The sequence below is a fragment of the Ischnura elegans genome, chromosome 7 (assembly GCF_921293095.1).
Source record: "Ischnura elegans chromosome 7, ioIscEleg1.1, whole genome shotgun sequence".
NCBI classification, from domain to species: domain Eukaryota; kingdom Metazoa; phylum Arthropoda; class Insecta; order Odonata; family Coenagrionidae; genus Ischnura; species Ischnura elegans.
In genome coordinates this window covers 4,818,652-4,841,762 of record NC_060252.1, presented here as the reverse complement: position 1 = coordinate 4,841,762, position 23,111 = coordinate 4,818,652, and the positions used below count along the sequence as shown (strand labels likewise).

The 23,111-nt window shown below is 38.6% G+C and overlaps 1 protein-coding gene across 1 annotated transcript in view; it reads left to right on the top strand.

Moving 5' to 3' along the window:
* LOC124162014 (gamma-aminobutyric acid receptor subunit alpha-6-like) overlaps positions 1-23,111 on the top strand; it is an 85,728-nt gene that overhangs the window by 31,825 nt on the left and 30,792 nt on the right. Inside the window, exons 3-8 of the mRNA XM_046538333.1 lie at positions 3,188-3,255; positions 5,350-5,576; positions 7,375-7,457; positions 8,059-8,193; positions 10,336-10,488; positions 12,984-13,144. Coding sequence (XP_046394289.1) covers positions 3,188-3,255; positions 5,350-5,576; positions 7,375-7,457; positions 8,059-8,193; positions 10,336-10,488; positions 12,984-13,144 — 827 coding nt within the window. The remainder of the gene's footprint in view (positions 1-3,187; positions 3,256-5,349; positions 5,577-7,374; positions 7,458-8,058; positions 8,194-10,335; positions 10,489-12,983; positions 13,145-23,111) is intronic.

Genomic DNA, 23,111 nt, shown 5'->3' with positions numbered 1-23,111 from the left:
CCATCCTGACGTTCGCCGACGACAGCGTTCCAATCACTTAAATTAATAAGGTTTTTATTCACCCGTTTAAACCTGTTTTTACTTCTGTGATATCTTCGTAGATGTCGTCCTTGCAGTCTTTCATTTGCATGTAAACCTGTATCATACCAGCCATCTACTGGCATTATCTCCAAACTTACCAAAACTTTCCTTTCATTTTCCTTTTGGAAATTTTACACAAGAGAATTCCATCATGTCTGATTATTTGAAATTGGATTAGCTGCGACTGCGCGTGATAATGTAACAAATGTAAATACGACACGACCAGACTTTAGTAAAGTCAGTCGAAAGACAATGAACCGAAAAGACCAGTGCGCATGCGCGGAACTGTGACACTAGCGTTTCGGAGGAGATGAAACATAATTGTACTTACTTTCCGGACAATCCTCGTATGCTAATTGTTATAACAGCTGTAAATTTTCTATTTCGATTGCAAAAATTTACTATGGGATCCATCACGACCTTATGAACGACCGAGATGCAATTCTTAGGCGTTGAAAAGACAAGATAGATTAATGGAATGTGGAAAATTCAATAATAATGTCTTTTGACTGCTACTTTTTCAAAAGTTTGACTCAACAGTACCTACCGACTTTATTTATGTAAGCAATGCGACATGGCTTCATTAAAACATTCATTTGCTAATATATATATTTTGGTTCTGTCTACTAATGCTTATATTCTAGCTCTGAGAGTGTGTTTGCCATACTGCCACTCAAGTACTCTTTATTCTATCCAGCCCACATGCTTCACCTCCCTGATATTGCATGTTCGAAGGTGTCGCGAGGATTTTTACATTTGTGACATCCTGTTCCTGTATCGACGCGAAGCATTCGTGCCTCGGGCGTCCATTTGCCAATCACACAACTGTCGTGGGTCCATTTGTCGCCTGTCTGTCCGCTGGAATGCCTCTCCGAATCCCCAGCTCGTCATTTGCCTCTCCTCGTTCGCGATCTGCAATTAAGCCAATACAGCGTCACTGAATCCACTCTTCTTTTAGTTCGCGATGAGCACACCCACGAGGGAAATGTCAGGGGTATACGGGTAACATCCAGGAATCCCCTTTACTACTGGAAACAGCTGCTTTGTAATGTTAATGGGAAGGAAACGAAGCATTTCTTCAGCTTCTTTTCTTCTATTTACCAAAACCCATACTAAGATCTATCCACTTCTGCGGCTATAAATCTAAAGGTATCAAACGTGAACCATAAATTATGCGGTATTAGTCATGAATTGTTGGGTCCCATGAAATTACACCAACTGCAGTGTATTTAGTTTGACATCATAAAATAATACCCCCGTTTACGCTATTTAACTAATGGTGGTGATAAACAAGCAAAATCGACCCAATCATTTGGAGCGACTGAATGTTAAGTTAACGGAAACATTCCCATGATTTTTGGGAATTTCAAAGGAATTTTTTCCAGGCCGGCCAAACGTGTAAAAAGATCGCTGTGAAATAAATATTCAGGGAAATTTAAAATGCCCTAGAGTTGGTGTTTCTATGAGGAACTCTGCATTTGATTTCTGGAACTGACTAAGTGTTATATCTCGATCCATATTGAAAGGTAGTAGTGGGCGTTTGGCACTTATCCTGTCTAGGGCGTCCATTTCAGTGAAGTTGCATCGGCGGCGCTCACCGAGGCAGTTGAGTGACAGTGGATTAGTAAACTAGACTGGGGAAGCGTAACGATGCCAATTTGATGAGTTTGAAGGGGAATTTCAAGTATGCGATGGGGTCATAGCTGTTGTATCATGCTTTTTCTCGGGCAGGATTGATGTGTTGGTCACTATGAGCTCTGCGGTCATTGTTGCTATGACTAATAACTTTTGTTTAAATGACCTATACTCCAGGAAATACCATATTATAAAAATGCGCAAGTGATAATGGACTGTAATCTTTAAATCGGTGATGTATTGTGAATGATGGTTAGTTAATTTCAAAACTGTTATCATTACGTACAGCAGGTTTAATTTTTGTTGCGATCCATTTCAAGTGATCATGATCTCACACCTACATGCTACGACATAAATAGTTGTGTGGCGGAAGATGTGGGGACAATGGCCTTAAACCTCTAAGAAAATACATTTTTAAAATTTGGTTTTTGATTTGAGAAATAAAAGAACATGAGTTCAACCCAGCATTTATGAAAGACCTTCATTGTTTGGAGGAAGAACAAATGTATAAATCCATCCGTTATGAAAAATATATTCTTTATTTTATCGGACCTAGAAATACAATTTGATTGTAATATGAGGTTATCCCTCTCTCCCTAAAGGACGTGTGATATTTCGGTCATGCTGCGTGAACGTTGAAATTCACTTGAATTGATAAGAAGGAACATTCTTCAGTATTGGGAATCAAACCTAGACCATTGCGCAGACCACCACGCTATCCAGGTTTATGAGTTCCCATGGCAACATACTGTGGATCAAGCATTAAATGTTGGATGAATTGTGCCGATGCAGAATTATGAAGTCAAATGTATATTCATTATTTCGAAAAAAAATATTATTATCCACAAATGAAGGAATATAACTCACTTATAGTAATACACTTAATTTCTAATAAAATTCACAGTATTTAATCTCATTTTCAATTTTCATGCTACTAATGTTCTGTGTTCATTGGGCATGTTTTCACTCCAGCTGCTCTGCCTCCGGATATTCTCTTCTATGTTTATTCATGCCACCGGAAACAGGAATTCTCAAAATTAACATTTTCACAATTTTTGACTACGATCCGAAACATCATAAGTAATAAATTTATGCCAATAAATTGTCCAATATAATCTTATCGCAAGCTAAGTATGATGGTAAGCTTAACGATGGAAGACTTCTTTGACAGCAGTTTTTATGGAGTGCATCATTCTACGTGAGAGAAATTTCCACAGGGGAGAATGATGCCTCAGTAGCATAACCGGAAGTCGGGGGATCCGGGTTTGAGTCCCAGTTAAGACGAATAATTTTTTCTCTCTGGATTTTCCGTACAATTAGTCAACCTCAACCTCACCGTGACCGCATCACCAGCAATGCCCCCATTTTTCAACATATAGAAAGTGAATAATTCTCTTACCTTTTTAGCTGTGTTGTAAAACCCGAATTTATCTATGTTATCGATCTGATGGTTAAAATTGATAATTTCCAGGTCGCCCAACCGTTGTCCGTACCAACATACTCATTAGAAGCATGGGGCCCATTTCCGAATTGGACATGGTAAGCTATGAATGATTTATTTTTAATCGTATAGAAAAATATTATTACTTATTCTTATGCAAATTTTTAAGCTTATATTCAATATATGTTGATGAAATGTTTACGTGGTCCTAGAGCTGGGCATCGTCGATTGAGAAAGCACTTCAATCCGAGTCGAATTTTCAAATGCAGTCCTTAGACTACATATGCTATATTATCAACATTTTCAGGGATAAGTATGAGAGTTCTATCTTATTTCTTTCTAAGAGGGTAATTTTTTATATTTGCATTTGAAGTAAATTATATCAAGGGGGTAATTAAACTACTTTGAAAGTTGCCAGAGGAAAAAGTAAGTTTGAAATGAGTAATACGACGATTCTTAGTTTTAGCCTCACTTGATACGAGAGGGGTGAGTGTTTGTGAAAGGAATGCCATCTCTTAATAGCCCCGAGCAACTAATAAGTTACATGCCCTAAGTAAATAAAGATATCTTGGAACTTTTATGGAGAGAAATGGAAAGGAATCAGCAGTGTTGCATAAGTGTGACCTATGTATTACAAGGTATGTGCGTTTCAATTGACGCCCGGGAAACAAACCACGTCAAAATTTTATGTTGCCTCTGTCTTCATCAATCAGTAGGTTTTAAAATATCAGTTAGTACATACGTGAAAGGAATAATATCTAGTGTGTGTGAAACATATGTGCTCAATGCGTACATTTTTTCAAAACTTATTCGTTCGGCATTGGCTACATTTTTGCAGAAACCTCTGTTTATTGCGGAGTATTCCCTCTCCTGGAGAAATAAGAGTTTAAATCTTATGTTACTCTTCAGCATTTTCAATGACTGTAACTATTTAAAGCACATAAAAAACCAATTAATTATTCATTCAAAGTATTTCGTACAATTTAAAAACTACCTACAATGTACAAATTATCCGCGGTAATTTCCATGATTGTATATTTTGCCCTAATCTCACGGTAGTCATTTAGAAAATTACACTGGTATACTGAAGGATAAGGCATAAATTTCTATTTGATGATTGTGTCATTTTAATTTTCATTCATCGCATTTATTGGCGCGAATGGAAGGGACGAACGCGCTTTTTTTTTAATTTGAAATATTAATCCATTGCTTTAGGATAATAGTCTTTGAATGTCAATATCATTAGAGAATTTAAGTCTTTTTCTGAATTATTTCCGTTAAGTTGGACGGTTCAAATTGAAATTTTGGGACGCATGAATTACTTCTTAAATTAATAGAAGTAGTAAATTGATTAAATATTTTGGGCAGGACGTGGAGTGAAACTAGCGACCAATAGGATTTAAGCAAGTGTGTGATAATCCGTAAATTCTATTTATTTCAGTTCTAAATGAAATTTTCCTCATCATGTTTTCTTTTTTCATTATTATCACTAAGCAATGTGGTTGGGTGGTAATATCAGCACAAACCTTAATATTGATGACACAATTATCTAAGTTTTGAAGTCATTAGTATTAAATGAAAATTTTCGCTAATTATAATAACTACCGCAGATTGTCATTTCCCTTCATCATTTGAGTGGAACATGTTAAGATAGCTGTGGGTAATGCCATACGATTTCCATTACAATACCGTGTTTAACTGTTTTCCATTACCGTGTTTAACTTTATATCTGATTTTGTAAACTTGGAAGTTGGGTATACATAGCCATCATTTATTTTGAGACACTAATTCCCCAAGTAATTTTGCTGTTCAATTCTACATATACGTTTATATTTTCGTGAGTTAAGTCTTATTTTGGGTGGTTATCACGGTAAGTTTTGCTTGGCTACTCTTTTTTTGGGCAGGAACGAGTCTTTGAGAGCCTACAGCTGTATGTAACAACCAATAAGATGGAAATTCGAAGACACGTATTTGACGTGAAGCCAACCTTGGCCGAAAGGTCAGCAGTAACAATACAGAAACACGGAGCCTAATGACAATTTTGGTATCAGTTTCCCAGGAAATCTTGTAATATTATTGAAACATGGACATTATGGCCCAGATAATTAACATAGGGGTTTAATGAGTGGTTGTGAAGTAGTCAGATCATCTGATGGAGAAATGAAGTGAGCCTTTGCATTGCATGTTCGCAGGATTACTCAATGGACTGCTACTTTCGCCAATACTGGAGGGACTCGAGGCTGAGCTTCTCCGGCGCCGGGCACATCAAGAGCCTCAGTCTGAGCATCAAAATGCTGGAGCGGATTTGGCGACCCGACACCTACTTCCACAACGGAAAGAACTCCTACGTGCACACCATCACAGTGCCCAACAAACTGCTGCGCATCGGACAAGACGGGGACATACTCTACTCCATGAGGTGAGGAAATATGCCGCTCTCCGCGACTGTATTTGAAGCGCCCCTTTCGAGCCAACTTCCAAGTGCTATCCAAAATGCAAGAGCGTAGGATATAATGTCAAAGTTTCCCATGGCACTTAAAGTGGAACGAAATGCTCGATGTAAGTACGTACGTAACCCCCAAGATCTCAGGCGACACGCACAATTTCTAGATTTCTCACAGAGGGGATACCGTATTGAGTTCAATAAAAAATAGGCCAAGGATACTTCGAAATCGGAGCCGCTGGATTCCCTTCTTTTGTTTCGGAACCTCTGCAGAAAATCCCCAATTACCGATTCCAATTGAAATAATGGAACTCTCCTATTTTTCAACTCAAATGGAGTATTTATTCGGAGAGGCTGCACTTCTTCAAGTATTAGGAGTCAGAAAAAATTGGGAATCGTATCATGCGGAAATTCCAAATCTTCTATAAACTGGAAATATGCCATTCCCGTGGCTGCAAGAGCACATTCTCTCCGAAAGCAAATGGAAAATGCCCAGGGTGAGTTATGAGTAGCAGCACATCTAGCGAGATGGAAATTATTATTTTCATTGAGGATATATTCTTTATTAATAATTCGGTTCAGATGCAGTAAGTGGTATCCATTGTAATTAACTATCACATTTGAACACGGCTATCATTTGCTTTATGTTTTTTAGTAATTCGCGAAGCATTCAAAAATACGTTTTTTACGCTCCAATTTATTTGTAGTTTAAGTTTTGGAACCTAAATTTGAATAATTTATCACAATAGCAATTTCATGGAGGGAGAGATTTGAATCGAGAATTACGCTCGCGACTTCCCGATTCTTAACAAATACTTCTCACGCTTACTATCAAAAACGGTTACCCCAACGTAAAATTAACCAAAATCAAGATTAAAAAACCAAATAAGGGGTAAATGGAATTGTGGGAATTGAGTTGTTATATATTTTTAAACTAAACCTTTTTCTATATTTTGGTGCAAACACTACTAGCGTGATTTAACTTCAACTGCAGGATTGTATCGTGAATTGACTGAAAATTTGATCGAATGACAAACCTAAATCTCATCTATTTTGTGAGAAGTAAGTTGTGCCTACCAAATTTTAAGTTTTGTGTCAAAAAGATATATTCCTGGATTTGTCAACGTTTCTCGCCTGCTTTTAATAACAGCATCGGCATGACCATATGCATGCAAATCTGTAATTTCAATTTTAATTTACGAAAAATGTAGCGCGGAATTTTAATTATAGTCCAAAAATCTAATTCTCTGCAGTGATTTGTTAAGCAGTCAAAATGCATTTTTTACTCTCCGCTCTAATTTATTTGTAGTTAAAGTTCCGAAACCTAACTTTGAAAAATTTTTCACAATATTTTATGCATGGCTCAAAATTTTCATAAATGTAAATTCGAATGGCTTGCAGCATGTTCACGAATCATTACTTGGCAATTGTGCTTGTGTCTCATGGGAAGTGCAGTGCTTATCTTTCATCAGCCAACTCCCCCGCAATCTCAAACACCCATTCCAACAAGTTTCATTCGCCAGTAATATTAAAGCGATTCCCTTTCTTTTTGTTGGCAATTTCATTCGAATGTAATGTTGCCGGCTGATATATTTTAGAGAAGTCGAGCTCTATTCAGATAAGCCATTGAAAAGGGTAAAATAAAATATTTATCTGAGGTACCGCTGAAAAGAACCTCAAACCGCCTACATAATGGGCCATTGTAAATAAAAATCATATTTAAATAGTGCATCGTAAGCTGTACATAATCCGAATGCAATTGTCATTGAAACAGGCTCACGATTAAAGCCAAGTGTCCGATGGAGCTGAGGAACTTCCCAATGGACAGACAGTCGTGTCCCTTGATTCTGGGAAGCTGTGAGTACCAATCGATGCTATTCCATCAATTCTCATAGTCATTATAAGTAAAGGGTGCGCAATAGTTAAGCAAGTCATTTTTATGCAGCTATTGATGAGAGGAATTCATTTGAAGAGGTGAATTATTTATGTTATATTAAACCAACTTCTGAGCTTCATTAGCTATTTTCCGTTGCATAACCCCTAGAAGTTGATATCCCAAAATAAAAATGTTTACGCTCAATGGAATCAAGCCAAAAACTTATATGTTTTGGTTTCTTGTTTTCATTGATTTGCGAAAAAATTTCTCCACAATTTTTCTCATCAGTATATCCCCTGGTATGGTTTTACCCACCAATTCAAAAATATTAATTAATAATTAGCTTAATACCCCTTTGGTCATGAACGTGGTGAGATAAATAAGCAGTGCTACTAATTGCATCGCAAAATAGAATACTTTCAGTCTGTGTTACAGGAAAGCGCAGATACAATCCAATTCATTTATCTTCGGCACGCGAAAATTGTAATTCCATATTTATTTTTTCCTGTACTATCTGAGAAATTTTGGCTAAACATTGTAAGCATGGAAAGTCTGCTAATAACATTCTTACTCGCATTTCAGACGCCTACACATCCAAGCAGCTTGTTTATCAGTGGCAATCCGGAAACAGCGTCAACTTCGTTCCTGGAATGGCACTCTCGCAGTTCGATTTGATGGGGAGCCCACAGCGGAATCTCTCCCTCGTCCGCAGGGAAGGTAACTCGCGTCAACTTGCAGACATCGTATTCAATCGATTTTGCATGGTTTATTATTTATAATCCACGTATTCTTGATGAATCCTTCCTTTCGGTTGGTTTTTAAGGCGTAGTGAATGGATCTCAAGTGTATTCACACGAGTCACCAACTTTTTCCTAATGAGACAGGTTCCCGTTTCACCCAGGGTCATAGGTTCTATCAGTGTATAAATGATTATCAGGTCCATCTCCTGTGATGCTTCGTCTAGCGTGGTTTTGTGACACAGTTTTTTGGTTTTAGCGTGGTTTTACGAGCATAAAAACTGTTAATAAAAAGTTGCAACCGCATGATGTCGAGAAAATATTTATTTAGATTTATTTACATAGAATCGGAAAATGTAATGAAAGAAGCGTGACCACTCCGAAAAATCATCGTTACCCTCCATTTTTTGATTTTTCTTGAAAATTCTCTCTTGAATTTCCTTTTTACTTGCGTAACAAGTAAATTTTCTCTGCATTCCAATAACTTTTGTTAGAGTAAAGTTCACAAATTATTTCGTAGAAAGAATCTATCATGCAATCGTTTTTCAGTAAAAATTAATGTGGTTTATTATTTCATTTTCAGTCAAAATGTTATCCATATTCTCTCCCCAACTTATTGAATCAAAACCCTCGTTTCGCTTCATAAGTGTCGAAATGCCATGGCAATCAAATCGTCAGGTTAAACAAGGAATTTCCTAGGAATTAGTTGCCATCTTTTAATACAATGCAGGGATAAAAATATTTGGAATAATTTCCTTCGTAAACATATCGAAAGATGGCACTATCATATTGATGCTTAGAGCCATTACTTGTTGATCGAATATTAATATTAAAGGGAGGTATTTTTCGTCAGCTATAGTTCAATCCAAACTTAACCATATGTTATATTAGATTGAGTAACTAATTTAGCAAATTTGAGATCAAATAAAGATTTTGGCAAGAGATTTAATAACAAAATATTCCAAATAAAAGGTGATAAAAGTGAAGTGTGTCAGAGTTAATGTATTGTCTCGTAATTCGTTAAACGTCCTCTCACATGCCTTTGTGAAGTACAGCACAAATAATGATCACCACTCATGTTTTTTTGATTCATGCTACTAATATTCTTGATTACGCACTGCACATAAAATCTTAAGAGGCATTTAAAGAAGCTATTAGCAATTTGCAATGAGATTATATTTTACAAGTAGTTTTTTTAACTCCTTTCACTTGGAGTCAGCGAAATATTTCAAGACAGAGGACGTGTTCGAGGGTACTTTTGTAATGGTCGAGACTCGTTGTAATGGTCGAGGCATTGTAATATTATTCTGTATAGAAGTCATACTAATCTATGGAAATATGTTTACAATATTCGAAATTTATTAAGAATGAATGTTGCTGTTAGTTAAAAAATAACAAATGCTCTCAAATTTTTATTTCAGATTGAATTATGTATCTGGCATTTTCCAAAAAAACATGAAATTGCATTAAATAATCAACATAACAAATATATTAATATATCATAATAACAAATGGCATTATGATAAATGTATTGTGAAATTTTCTTCCTAAGATGAGAAGGAGGAAAGTATAAATAAGTATTTTATTGGGGGAAAAAGAAAATAGAAGAAAAAATTGAGTGTCATCAGTTCATTTCCGTTTCTTTCGTGTATGGAGTTTTTTCGAGTGGTTTTTGCCATGAATAATGAATGACTCCTTACGTAATTATTTTTAAAAATTCGCTACTATGGCTCGGTAAGGTACAAAACATATTCTATTCTAATCAACAGGCTCTAATTACAAGTGCCTCAATTTCGATTTAAATTATTTTAAGCATTTGCCATGTTTTCAGTTCGAGTCAATCATGCGTGGTGTTATTTGATTTTACCTATTTCTGTGGTTATTCTCCAAATTCAGGAAATGCGAGTTTTCCATTACGACCAGGGCATAATTTAAATGATACTTTTGATAAATGACACTAAAATGCCAATCAGAACCATATGAAACGCATGCAACGATGGGGTGATTTTTCTGCTGGCCTCTACGCTTATTACTCGTGAGACATGATATTCTTTTAGCAGTGTGTATCGTTCATTGAATGTGACTCCACTCGTGCCTGTCTTTTTGTTTTGTGTTTCCGCAGGGGAGTTTTCCGTGCTGCAGGTGAACTTCAACCTGCAGCGCCACACGGGCTACTTCCTCATCCAAGTGTATGTGCCGTGCATCCTCATCGTCGTCCTCTCGTGGGTCTCCTTCTGGATCCACCGCGAAGCGACCGCAGACAGGGTGGGCCTCGGTCAGTAATTCGCCTTACCCTTGCCTTGCCTCCCTTCTAAAAACCTACTATCTATCGAATACCAGGAGGAGAGATTAAGTAACGATTCACCCATCATATTTTGTCCCCATTTGTTGGTGCATGGCATGTTTTAAACTTACATAAATACAAAAAGAAGATGAAACGAAGAGATAGGTGCACAAACAGATGACGGTGGCGTGGTGTTCAAGTGGCAGCCGAAAGCAAATGGAAAGTGTTTCACCTCGACCCTTCACCTATCCTTCTTTGTGAGAGTGCCTATCTATCATTTCATTCTGTGTGATATTTCTTCCGTGGTGGTGGGATTTATTTCCATCTCTTCGCCGATGCTTTGGACTACTTCTGGCCAGTATGGGATGAATAAACTCCCCACCGAAAGCACTTGAAATATGACAACTTCGGGAGCCCGAGAATTTGACCGGAAAATCCGTGGTTCAATTGCCAGTCGAGGTGTCCATGTGTTTCCGGCTTTTGTTTCATCTCCACACCACTCACCACCGTGCCATCATTAACCATTTGTGTTCCTATCTCTTTGTTTCATCATCTATTTGTATTTATCGTTGTGTATTCGCTGGTGGCGACCTGTGAGACTGGGAATTTGCTTTACTGAAATATTCAGGGTACAGCCAAAACTTTGCCAATTAATACTAAAAACAGCGTAAAATTTAATCATAAAAAAGTTCCCTAGAAATATTTTCTTGCTTTAAGCGAACGTAGTTATTAATACAGTCTACAATACACTCCTGAAACTTTATTAATGTTATTATTACATTTAAAGAGGTAATCTGTCAGGAAATGAGACCATGCGAGTGGCTAAGATGTGTCCTGTTATGGAGGTACACCACTTGGCAGAAAGCGTTGCTGCCATTGCATTTTCGTTTTCCTTCGCGTAAAAAATCTATATATATATATCTTCATACTTCTCCGTAATCCACCTCAATAGGTGTGTGGCGGGGGTTGCTAGAACCCAAACAGTTAACAAATTATAGTCCCACCAAGTTCCACGGAGCATTTATCAGAGTCCTATATTGTTGTTTGGGGAAAATACGAATTCACAGGTTCGGCTAAATATCTCTCTTAATTTATCGCATCTGCCGAACCTGTAATTATAGCTTGGCTCTAATATTATGTTCTCCGTGTCGCTCCTAAAGATATCTATTCTCAATCGCTCAAACAATCTACGCCTGGCGCGCAGCCTTCGAGTCTCCCGCGGCGCACATCCTATTGGCGTTGGGGACAACAGATTTTACGCTTGGGTCAGAGCTTGGCGTTGAATTATTTATCTGCAAATTCTTCCATTATGTGTGATATGCTATAAGCGAAAAATGTTTACTATAGCGTGTCGTAAATGTCATTCATTCATATCATGCATCTCTATTGTTAGTACATTTCTCCCGTTCCCTAGCAATATTCATTTGCCCGCATAGGATGAGAGGAGAAGGCGCATGAGTAGCCAGCGTCAAAATAGGTGAACACGTGCACCTATCCATCGTATGCATCACTAGATGTGGGGCATCAACGAGCCTAGAAGGAAGAATAAGGCTCAAATCAAGAGTGAAATGCAACGAGGGGGTACTCAGGATCAAAAGTAGAGGGGGGCAAGCCGAGGTCGTTCGTGTTGAAACACAGAAAAGGTTAAGGACTCCAAAATTTCAAGAAATCATAACAGCTCTTTATTAACTTCTAAAATTATTTTCTCGGAAAAAATATTTTTATTTTTATTGCATGTTTTACACGAATATCACTTTTCTTGGATTTAAAGAAAATTTGTCCAAAAAATTCGTTTTGAACTAAATTTACTTTTTCTTCTAGGGGGGGCAGCTGCCCCCTGCAACCCCCTGTTGGGTACGCCCATGAAATGCAATACGTATTCAAATATTTTATATTTTACTCACCTATTAAAAGTCACAGACCTTCCCTGAAATGATTTTACTTGGAACCCAAATACTCAGCTAAGGTATAACATTCGCTATGATGTCCTGGATTATTTTTATAAATTGACGCACGAAATTGAAACTGCGAGCCCTTCATTTAACTTGAAATTTTAGCAATGGAGACATATTCACTCATAATGGAAGCTGAACACTTTTTTACCGGAGGAGAATCACGATATAAATGTTTTTTTTTTAAATTTTATATTATATACATGGAAACAGCCCTAAAGATCGAAAGTAAATGTTTCGAAAAGCTGTTAAGAGGACTGGTCAATTAAGATAAAAATACTTACTTTCCAACAAAATCTTAAATAGTAATTAAAAAAGTCGATAAACCTTGACCATTGAATTTCAACGAATCATTTGTGTGTGAAGGGGGAGGGGCATGATAGCTGAGTGGGTTGAGAGCTTACCATATCCTGGTTGAAGCATTTCGGACACTCTCAATTAAAAGTCTCGAAGTTCAGGGGTGACAAATAGCAACCTGGGCGTTGAATCGCTGTGTTTGTTTTCAAATGCCACGCATGCATATCTCCGTTGCAGGTATAACCACTGTGCTGACCCTGTCCACCATCAGCCTGGACAGCCGGACTGACCTGCCCAAGGTCCGCTACGCCACCGCCCTCGACTGGTTCCTGCTCATGTCCTTCTTCTACTGCATCGCCACTCTCCTCGAATTCGCCGGAGTGCACTACTTCACCAAGGTAGAGAGAGAAATCATGGCTGATTGGCTCCGATCGAAGAAATGAATGGACTATGCCCGCAGGCCCCTCAGTCCATCGAACAAAGACTCGGCTGTAAACATGCATGAAACACAAAGGTTTTCCAGTTCTAGATTTAATATACTTCGATCGCCAAAATCAACGTGGAAAGGGTGTTAATTTTGTAAAAATGTCTAATAGACTTATGAATTATTCCATCTAAATCAAAAAGCCTTTGACCCTGTGGTGATTAAGAATTTTTACTAACATTTTCCGTTTGCAAATATTTTTGAATCGGAATTTCGTCATACCCAAGGACAGATTTTTGAAAATTATTCAATAAATTCACGCATTATCAAATTTTACCCATTTATTTTGTCCCATGCATGTTCATACGAATTATTTTCGATGACAAAATTGGATTTAAACTGGTGACGTAAAAAAGCTCCATTTGGGGTTGAACAGAAAGAGCGATTTCATAAGTAATGGTTCGGAGAGGTGAGGAGCTGATGTTGCTTCAAAGAAATTTGTCGGTCTTTTATTTTAAACTTTCACTTATAGGGCATAAAAATTAATATCTGTTGACCATATAAGTTATGATAATCATGTAAAATAATTATTTGTAATGATTATTATGATATTATTTGTAATGCACATATATATATATCGGAGTCTCGTTCGATTCAACGCATACATCGAGGAGTTGAATCTACCTTAAAATTGTCACAGCCTTTATTCCATAAACCTACATCCTCTCTCCAATGAAATCATATAGCCGGGACTAATACCCATTCACTCCACTTAGTCTCCTTCGCCGTCCTATTTGTCTTCCTCTGTTTCATCTGACGTAGCTTAATATAGTATTCTCAAATCATAAATTCTCTTCGTGTGCCCCTCACTTTTTTATTACATAATCTATCCAATTTTTTTCTCCGTTGCATTTTCAAATTAGCCGATTCCTCGTGTTTCGATTTCTCCGGCTATTTAATCTTGGCTCTACGAGGCCGATCATGCTCTAAAATTAACAAATATTAAATATCCGTGTTGTCGACCTAAATGGAGTTCTTTTTAAAATCTCATGAGGGTTTGGTCGCTTAACATAAAAAAAGCGTTTCCATCATTTCGATTCATTGGTAATGATTGTTGGGGCTGTGTTGATGAGAAACGCGAATAACGGTAGGTATGAAAAACTGAGTGAATATCAGGTACATGTAAATAATCATTTACATGCTAAAGGAGGCATTCATAATTGGAATTTTGGGTTAAAAATCTAAGAGCATTTGAGAGCATCCTCGTTGAGTCATTAAAATGAGTGAGTCGTCCCAAGGCAAGGACCTCTCTTTACTCGCTCACTTCTGAAATAAACTCTGTACATTTATTTCTGCAGCGCTTTCAATCATAACTGAACGCCCTATCATACTAATTCTCACTGGCACTTATTAGGATTAGGCCACATGTCATAGCGATCAGAATTTCCGTCACTCCCACTCACAAATGATAATGATTGATAAGGCTGTGTTGATGCGTAACATGGATGACGGTATGTAAACAAATATAACTGTGCTTCTCAGTTTGTGCAACCTCATGTTTAAGTTAAAATTAACTGATTGTAAAATTATCAAAGAAAAAAGATCCGAAAATTCGTTTTCGACTGATGAGTGTAAGTTGCTCTTGGGTCTGGCAAGTTGCCAGGGTGAGTTGTTTATTTGGAGCCTGGGAGGTTTCCTATTCCGACGTTTTCCTGTCAATTGGCGTGATCCGGAAAACTATACATTTCAATGCGTTTGCTATATATTTTGTTTGCGTGACTTAAATTTGAATCCGAAGTTACCCATTGACGTACTTGATGAAATGGAAGCATATCGAAGAATTGGGGTATGAGAGTGTTAGGGCCGTATTCTTAGTCGACCCTACATATCCGTCCCTACACAACAAAAGGCCCCTACATGCGTTTCTCAGTCGACCCTACATAAGTGGTGGGGGGTGATTCCGTCGTCAAGTTCTCTGAGATGACGTAGATGATGGCACAGCGCCAATTTTCCACTCTGGTGGCTTAATGGGAACTAACTATGAAACTAAGAAAAGACGTCCGATAATTTTCGGGCGTATTGCTGGGTAACGGTTCAAGGTAAATAAACAATAGGTGTCGTCCGCCAGGTCGTGTCGGTACCTTAATTATCGCTACAAATACCCTCATATCGAGCCAAAAGTGGAACCTCATTGCCTTTAAATTACTTCAAAATCAGTCTGTACAAGATAGTAATAAAGTAATAAGTACGGAGCAAATATGATCATTGGCGTGGGAACTTGAGTTGCATCATCAAGGTTCGTCATTCGCTTTCACCTTCCGTGGTTAAGTTTATTATGTGACAAATAGTGGCATGAAAATACATTTTATATGGTTATATCTAAACGAAGTATTGGTTTCCCAAAAGTATACCTAGTGCCAAAAGTGAAAAATATTATGATATATTCTTAGAAACAAGATGCAAGTATACCGCTGAATTGTTCTTAATAGTTCAGTCAATTTTATTATTTATTTAACTTGGTGGTTATAATGTGGTAGTATTATTACCTTTCCGCTGTGTTACTGTACATTTTAAAATGGTTTGTGTGAGCTCGTCTCCCTTAATGTCCATTGTAACGTAGAATCTTTAATAGAAGTGCTCAGCAGACGATATTTGGCCGCCATGTTTTTGTAGGGTGTAGGGCTGGTTCGGGTACCCTACATCAAGTAGGGCCCGTTTAGTTCCAAAAACGGCCATAAGTAGGGTTTGATGTGGCGTATTTAGGGCGAGAACGGTTTATGTAGGGGCTGATGACGTATCCAGGGTCGGTTGGCCCTACAGGGTCGACTAAGAATACGGCCCTTAGTGGTGTCCGTGGCCTAGTGGTCTCCGCTTGAGGGTGGATGGCGGGGAGTCGCGATGAGGGAAAAAGCTTCGTTCCTGATTCGGACCCACAGAAATATACATTTACGAGCTAAGAAGGGCATTCATAATTGGGTTAAAACGAAAGGCGGTTGAGAGCATCCTCCTTGAGTCATTGAAGCGAGCGAGCGAGGGACTCGTCCTCTCCTAGTGAGCTGGCTCAATGGCTCGCTGAGGGTGTCGTCGCCTGCAATGCAGCCATCCAATCCGTCACCTCCTCCTTCCGCCACGGTCAGTGACTGCCATTCAAAGGTGCTTCCCCTGAGAAATTCTTTGCTTCCTCGTCCCATTTCCGCCTAAACGCAAAGAAAATGACGATGGTGACTTATTCGTGATAAATGTTTTTTTATGGCGGGGTTAACTCAGAAATGGCGTCAAGTGCATTAGAAACTATTAGTTATGTTTAATTTTCCTCACGAGGATTAATGTAATTGAGGACACAACAGTATAATTAAGGATTAATTAATTACTCAACAATGTATAGTCAGTTATATTTCCATCTTCAAGACTGTGAATATGTTCGTGAAATTAGACAACAACATCTACATCTACATCTACAAATTACCCTGCGAGCCACCTCTAGGGTGTTTGGCAGGGGGTGATCAATCACCAGCATGCAGCATGCATTTGGACTCCCTCATGCACACCACACCGTCCAAGAAACGTCCCGTATAATAACAAACTATACTACTATATGCTGTTAGAAATAGAATATAGAATAGAATTTCAGAAACATGCATTAAGTTTTACATAGGTTAGTAGGCTACACTACAAGCCATGCAATCCATTTACGAGTTCTATTGCTGCCGTTATAATCTCTTATTGATCGTGGAAAAAATGACATTCGGAATCTGTCTGTTCTGCAATCTATCTCTCTTATTTTATTTATATGATCTGATCTTCCGTAGTACGTTGGCGTCCGCAAGATATGGTTAACTTCGTCAGAAAAGACACTGCTCTTGAATTTATCTAAAAGGTTTAGTCTATTTTTCAATCTACGGTCCGACAGAGATTCCCATCCGAGTTTATCTAAGAGGTCAGTTACACTAACAAGACTATCGTAACGACCTTTCACATACCTGGCAGCTCTTCTTTGCACGCGTTCTAACTCTGTTATTAAGCCTTTTTCATGAGGATCCCAAACACTGGCAGCGTATTCCAAATGTGGTCTAGCGAGGGAAAAGCAGCTAATTTCTCTCACTTTGTCGTCGCACTTTCCTAATATTCTTTTAACAAAACCCATTTTACGATTAGCTTGACCGGTTATTTCTCGAATATGTTTATTCCACGATAGATCATTATTGAGTCTAACCCCTAGATATTTCACAGATTCAACTGCCTTTAACTGCGTGCCCCGAATGACATAGTTACGCTGTAGGGAGTTATTCTTCTTCCAGAAATTCATTACGACGCATTTTTCCAAATTTAATTCTAACTGCCAAGCATCGCACCAAGCTTGGATAGCAGCAAGGTCATTCGTTAGTTCATCTATATCTTTGCTGGAACGAATTTCTCTGTAAACTACAGCGTCGTCTGCAAATAATCGTAACTTACTGTGTACTACTTCGCCAATGTCGTTTATATAAAGAAGGAATAGGAGTGGGCCTATGACACTACCCTGAGGAACGCCAGAAGTGACTCTAACCTCATTGGAGACTGCACCGTCTAATACTACTCTTTGGACGCGGTCGCTCAAAAATTCTCTAATCCAGGAAATGACATCTTCGTCTAGACCATAAGATTTCAGTTTTATTATTAACTTTCCGTGGGGTACTTTATCAAATGCCTTTTTGAAATCAAGAAAAATCGCGTCTACTGGAATGTTGTCTTCCCCGGAGACTAAAATATCGTGGGCGAATAGCGCTAACTGAGTTTCGCACGATCTGCTTTTCCTGAATCCATGTTGATTTCCCATTAATAAGTTTTGCGCGTCTAGGTGTTTCATTACCGAGCTGACTACGATGTGTTCAAGGACTTTGCAAGAGATGGACGTTAAAGATATCGGCCTGTAATTAGATGGCTGTTCCTTGTCTCCACTTTTAAATGTAGGCGTTACATTAGCGATTTTCCAGTCATTAGGTACTTCGTGTTGCTTGATGGATTTACTGAATATAAACTGCAAGTAGGGGGCAAGTTCTGAGGCTAGTTCTTTATATACGCGAGAAGGGATTTCGTCTGGACCAGGTGATTTATTTGGACTAAGTGGACTATAACAACAATTGATTAAGTAGTAGTTAGAGTCAATCAGCCATTTAGAAAAACGAATTAGTTTATTTTTGTTTCCTGCATTTGTAAATATTTCCATTCATGAGAATGACAATATGGTTAAATCGTGAGCATTCGCATTTGACGGCATTAATACATTCTTTTATTGACGAAATATGAATAAATATTGAAATGTCAACGGTTGTCTCGCGGGGATCGGGTTAGTGTGGTGGCTTGATTGTTGGATTCCCATCCCGTGGGCTCGGGTTCAAATTCCGGCGGTGGCAGAGGATTTTTCATGGACTGCCCGATCACTGCTTGAATGTTGAGTGGAGGAAATTTCAAGAGCAACACTCCGTCCGTCGGATGGGACGTTAAGCCGTGGTCCCCTTGGCGCCTTTTGTTAAGAGCAGGCTAATGCCGACGCCGGTTTTCTCTCCAACCTTCCTTCCTTACCCTTCCTTCATGGTGCAAATGACTTCAGCTGTCGGTCGCCTCCTCCAAATACCATACAGTTGTCTCGCGTCGCTGCCTCAAATGAACAGATGGTACCAATTTCAGTGCAGCGAAGCTCCAATTATTTTCGAAAGCGAGGCCGTGAGGCAATATGGTGATTCAGGCGCATATTCGTGCAATGTTTGGGCAATGACTTTGGCGGAGAAATCTGGGGTACGGAATCCACCTCGAATTTTTGTGCTACGGAAAAATTATGAGTGAATTGATTGATAAAGTGGATCTACTGAGTAAGTACTGAGGAAGTCCTACGAGGAATAGGAGAGAAGAGAAGCCTCATTAACACCATGTTAAGAAGACAGAGCAACTATATCTAGAGACACGATGGCCTGCTGAAGACAAGAATGGAGGGACAAATGGATGGGAAGAACGGAAAAGAAAGGCCTGGAATGAGATGCATGCATGGGAAATGTAGAGAAGGATGCGAAAGAGAAAAGATACGAATGTGTGAAAAGATTAGCATGTAGGAGAGTTGAGCGGAGAGCTTCTGAGTCGAACCAATCTTAGAAATTTTGACCATTGATGATCATGCTTCGAAATTGAGTGTTTATAAACACATAAGGAACATAACTAGGTTTTACGGTAAGTACTTTACCGCCTAACTAATACCATATAAGTAAGTAAATACTCTATGCTAATACCAACAATACCGATTTACCTTAAAGCTGAAATTCTTCTTGAAAAGACCATTAGGCCCAGCCGGGACTCTAAATTACGGATCTCTGAATTGGTGGTCAGTAATTCTGCAAGTTACTCCACAATTCCATCTCATTCTACGGGAAATTTCATCGGGAGAATTTGGTTCGACGCATAGGTTGACGTAATGATGGTACCATTACATATTTCACCAGTGATATAGAGGTACACACACGCGCGTGCTGCGTTCAAAATTGCTTGTTTCATGCTTTTAATTCAATACTAAAGGTTTTAAATGTGTGCGACATGCATTCCCTATTCTTTGTGCAATTATAAAACATGATAAGTTAATTTTTCTCCAATGTTTTCGTGTCTCAATTTTTTCCAAACCCTGGTGGAAGCAAACCACGTGTAAAGTCACGAAAAAAATCCACACGGTGGACATATTATCTTTTAAGACTCTTGAAGCACCCCGACACATGTATCCCTCATTCCGGAATGAGAGGTGAATGAATGGAATGAGTGGTCGAGAGAGCGAGCGCCTCTCGCGGTGTAGCGTGGAAGCAGGGATTTCTCCCCCCCCCCCTCCTTCCTCCTTTCCCCTCCTCCAATCACAGCTCACCGCGTGGCCTGCCATCTAGTGCACCCATTGTTGGACGGCATCATCATTCGGCGGGGAAACTTTATGCTCAGTCCAATCGCAAACAGCTAATCTAATATTTACTTTAAGAAAGAGATATTCGGATTAAATAGACGTCTTTTCTTCGCCAAGTTCTTGGAATACATTTCCGGAGATATTGGTTATAGACTTGGCCAAGGTGAATGATGATTATCCCAAGGAATTGCCACACTTCAGTCTCCTATTACTCTCATATTAGAAGGCATAATTCATCAAGTTGAATGATTGCTATCAATACGCCTTCAATGCTTCATTGAACATTCGTTCTCTCATTTGAATGAAAATTTTCTACACAGAGAAACGCTAGCACGGAAGCGTTATCCATTCAAGGCCATGAGAATGATTGGGAGCGAAAATGCTGAGAAATGCATGGAGGCGGCAGCCACTTGGCTGTTCGCTTCGAGCTGACGATATCTGCGAGCGTTTAAAATCATTTCATTATTTTCACTCATCCACAAAAATGGCCGTGTTGGTCTTAATTGCGGTTATGTACTTCTAGGATGTTGTTTCATAGTTTTTCTTATTGCCACAGATTCCTCTTGATCGATCCTATTTGCCCATTGACTGTGAATCAAGTTGTACTCAGGCGAATTCTTGAATTCTGTGTCTATCATATGAGGTGAAGAGTGTCTGGGAAGCAGGATCCGTCTCGGGTGAATGAGAATATTTTGATTATAAATTATAGCAGAACTTCCTTCGATCCATTTCTTATGAACCAATGACTTATGAGTTGGAGTCAGCACTCTGGTCCATTTGCATTAATCTGAGGGCTTCTTGATTGATTTTACGTCAATTGCTGCTCAGCTTGGACCTTCCATATTTCATTCGAAGTGAGAATCCAATAATTGAGGGTGATGTTACCGAAATAAGTAGCAATTACGTTACTTGTGAACTCTTAGAATGAAAACTGAAGTTATTCTTGCTATGAAATCATCAATATTAAGGCATCACTCCATGAGAATGAAGAATTACCTGTCATAATCCTTCAATGATTAATTTTATATGGAATTAATCATGGCGCCTGCCAATCGAACGTCTACTTCATCACAAAATGTAAATGTACCAGCATTGCAAATTTGCGATGTCTCAGTGACGGGGGTATCTGTCTGTGACTGTCATCTGTCTGGGGGACTGTCATCAACAGTTCTGGAAAATTCGGAAGCTCCAAGATATTCCACATCGGCTTCTTGATTTGAATAATTCCCGCATTTTTCAAGATATGTGTCATCTTACAATTGGACCACTAAGTTCTGGAAAGCAAAATCTGAGGCAATGGTTTGAATGCCTGGTACTTATCGGACGTATATTTTACTCCACTCACTTCGAGCTCTTTACTCAAATTTTTGCAGAATTTTATTTCGAATAACGTATATTTTCTTTCCCTTTTTCCTCCTTGAATAGTCTTTAACTCATTACTTCGCGCAAGGCGTTGCCTGAATCTGTTTTCATAACACTTGTACCAAGTTTTCGCAAGCATAATTGTTTTGTTTAAGTGACCATTGTGCTTGGAATATCGTGGAAATCTGCGCAGAATGCAACGGAAATGAGAGCGAAAGAGTATCTAAATCGCAGTTGAATAACCATAAAATACACTCGACGGCAAAAGCGTAATTTATCAATTAAATGAGAAGCATTCATTTCGATGAAACTCTGTGATAAGTTCACGTTATTTACTTCGCCTACCGGGTGAGACTTCCCTGGAAAAAAAATGTAACGATTTCGAAAGATATGTACGTTACATGAACGTAGTGGTAAACCCACTTTTTAGTGTCTAAATCATTATTATACTCATTCTGATTGCTTCAAATTCATACTAAAGCCTTAATGAAAGTATGAAGTGCCCTGAAAACACGTTTAATGATACGTACGAATTACTCACGGGCTCTCCACTCTTCAAAATTTTACGGTCTTATGCCAGCTAAGATGTATTCACGAAACCACCTTGAACATTATTAAATGCATATTCAATAAAAAGTTACATAAATCGAAGAACTTTCTCATTAAAATATTCATGAGGAATTTGGAGAGTCCATTCGCTGAGCACAATAAGTCCGCGTAACGATTTTTACGATCCAACTTCAATTACCTATTCATTTGAGGTATTTCCCACATTCCCAGTAAAATAACGTCCACTCGAATCCTTCAAATGATTGCAACCATATGAGTTGCATTAACATGATGGGCCCATGTGAATTCCAAAGAGCTCTTCGGTCGCTTAAAGATATTGGTGGTTGTGAGGAAAGGTGATATTCGCTCCTCCTTTGAAGTGCAGATGGGGCCAACTGTGCCTCACAGCCCTCGCTTCGTCACCCGTCGCCCAGGCGAACGACAAACGCAGGCATAACGCACCAATCCAATACGTACCTACTCTCTTCAACGTAAACGCACTTTTATCTCTCGTATTGCACAATAATTGTATAATAAGGCCTATATATTCCCTGTAATTGTTTTCAAACTAAATCTACTCCTAGACGCTCATTTACTCTTAGGTGCCGATATTTCAGCTTTTGGGTTTAACATTAAAACGCTCGAGATGCCGATATATCGGCCTTAAACTTAATCCCAAAGGGATCGGTAGGTGTGGTGGCTTTATTGTTGGCTTCCCACGCGGGGGCCTCCGCACAGTGGGCGGAAATCGGAAAAAGCCGGACAAAATTACAAAATGGCTTTTTTTGAGTTATAAACTTGAAACTTTGCAATTATACTCTAAAATGATTTAAATTTATGGATATGTACTTCATTTGACATACACCCCACCCGTTACTGAGATACAGAGGCTCAAACGTGAACAAATTTCCATAAAAACGCCCGTCTTCAATTTACTCTGAAAATCTTTCAAAGTATGTAGATGGTGAAGTTATGGGTGTATTCTTGCGGAATAAAAAACCACATAATCTGTTGGCATAGGGTTTTTTCTTTAATTTTCCGTAATCTTAAAGAATATCATCGATAAATTGTTACCGTGCAGTTACAAAATGGCGGACACTGTTTTTCGAGAAGTTCTGCG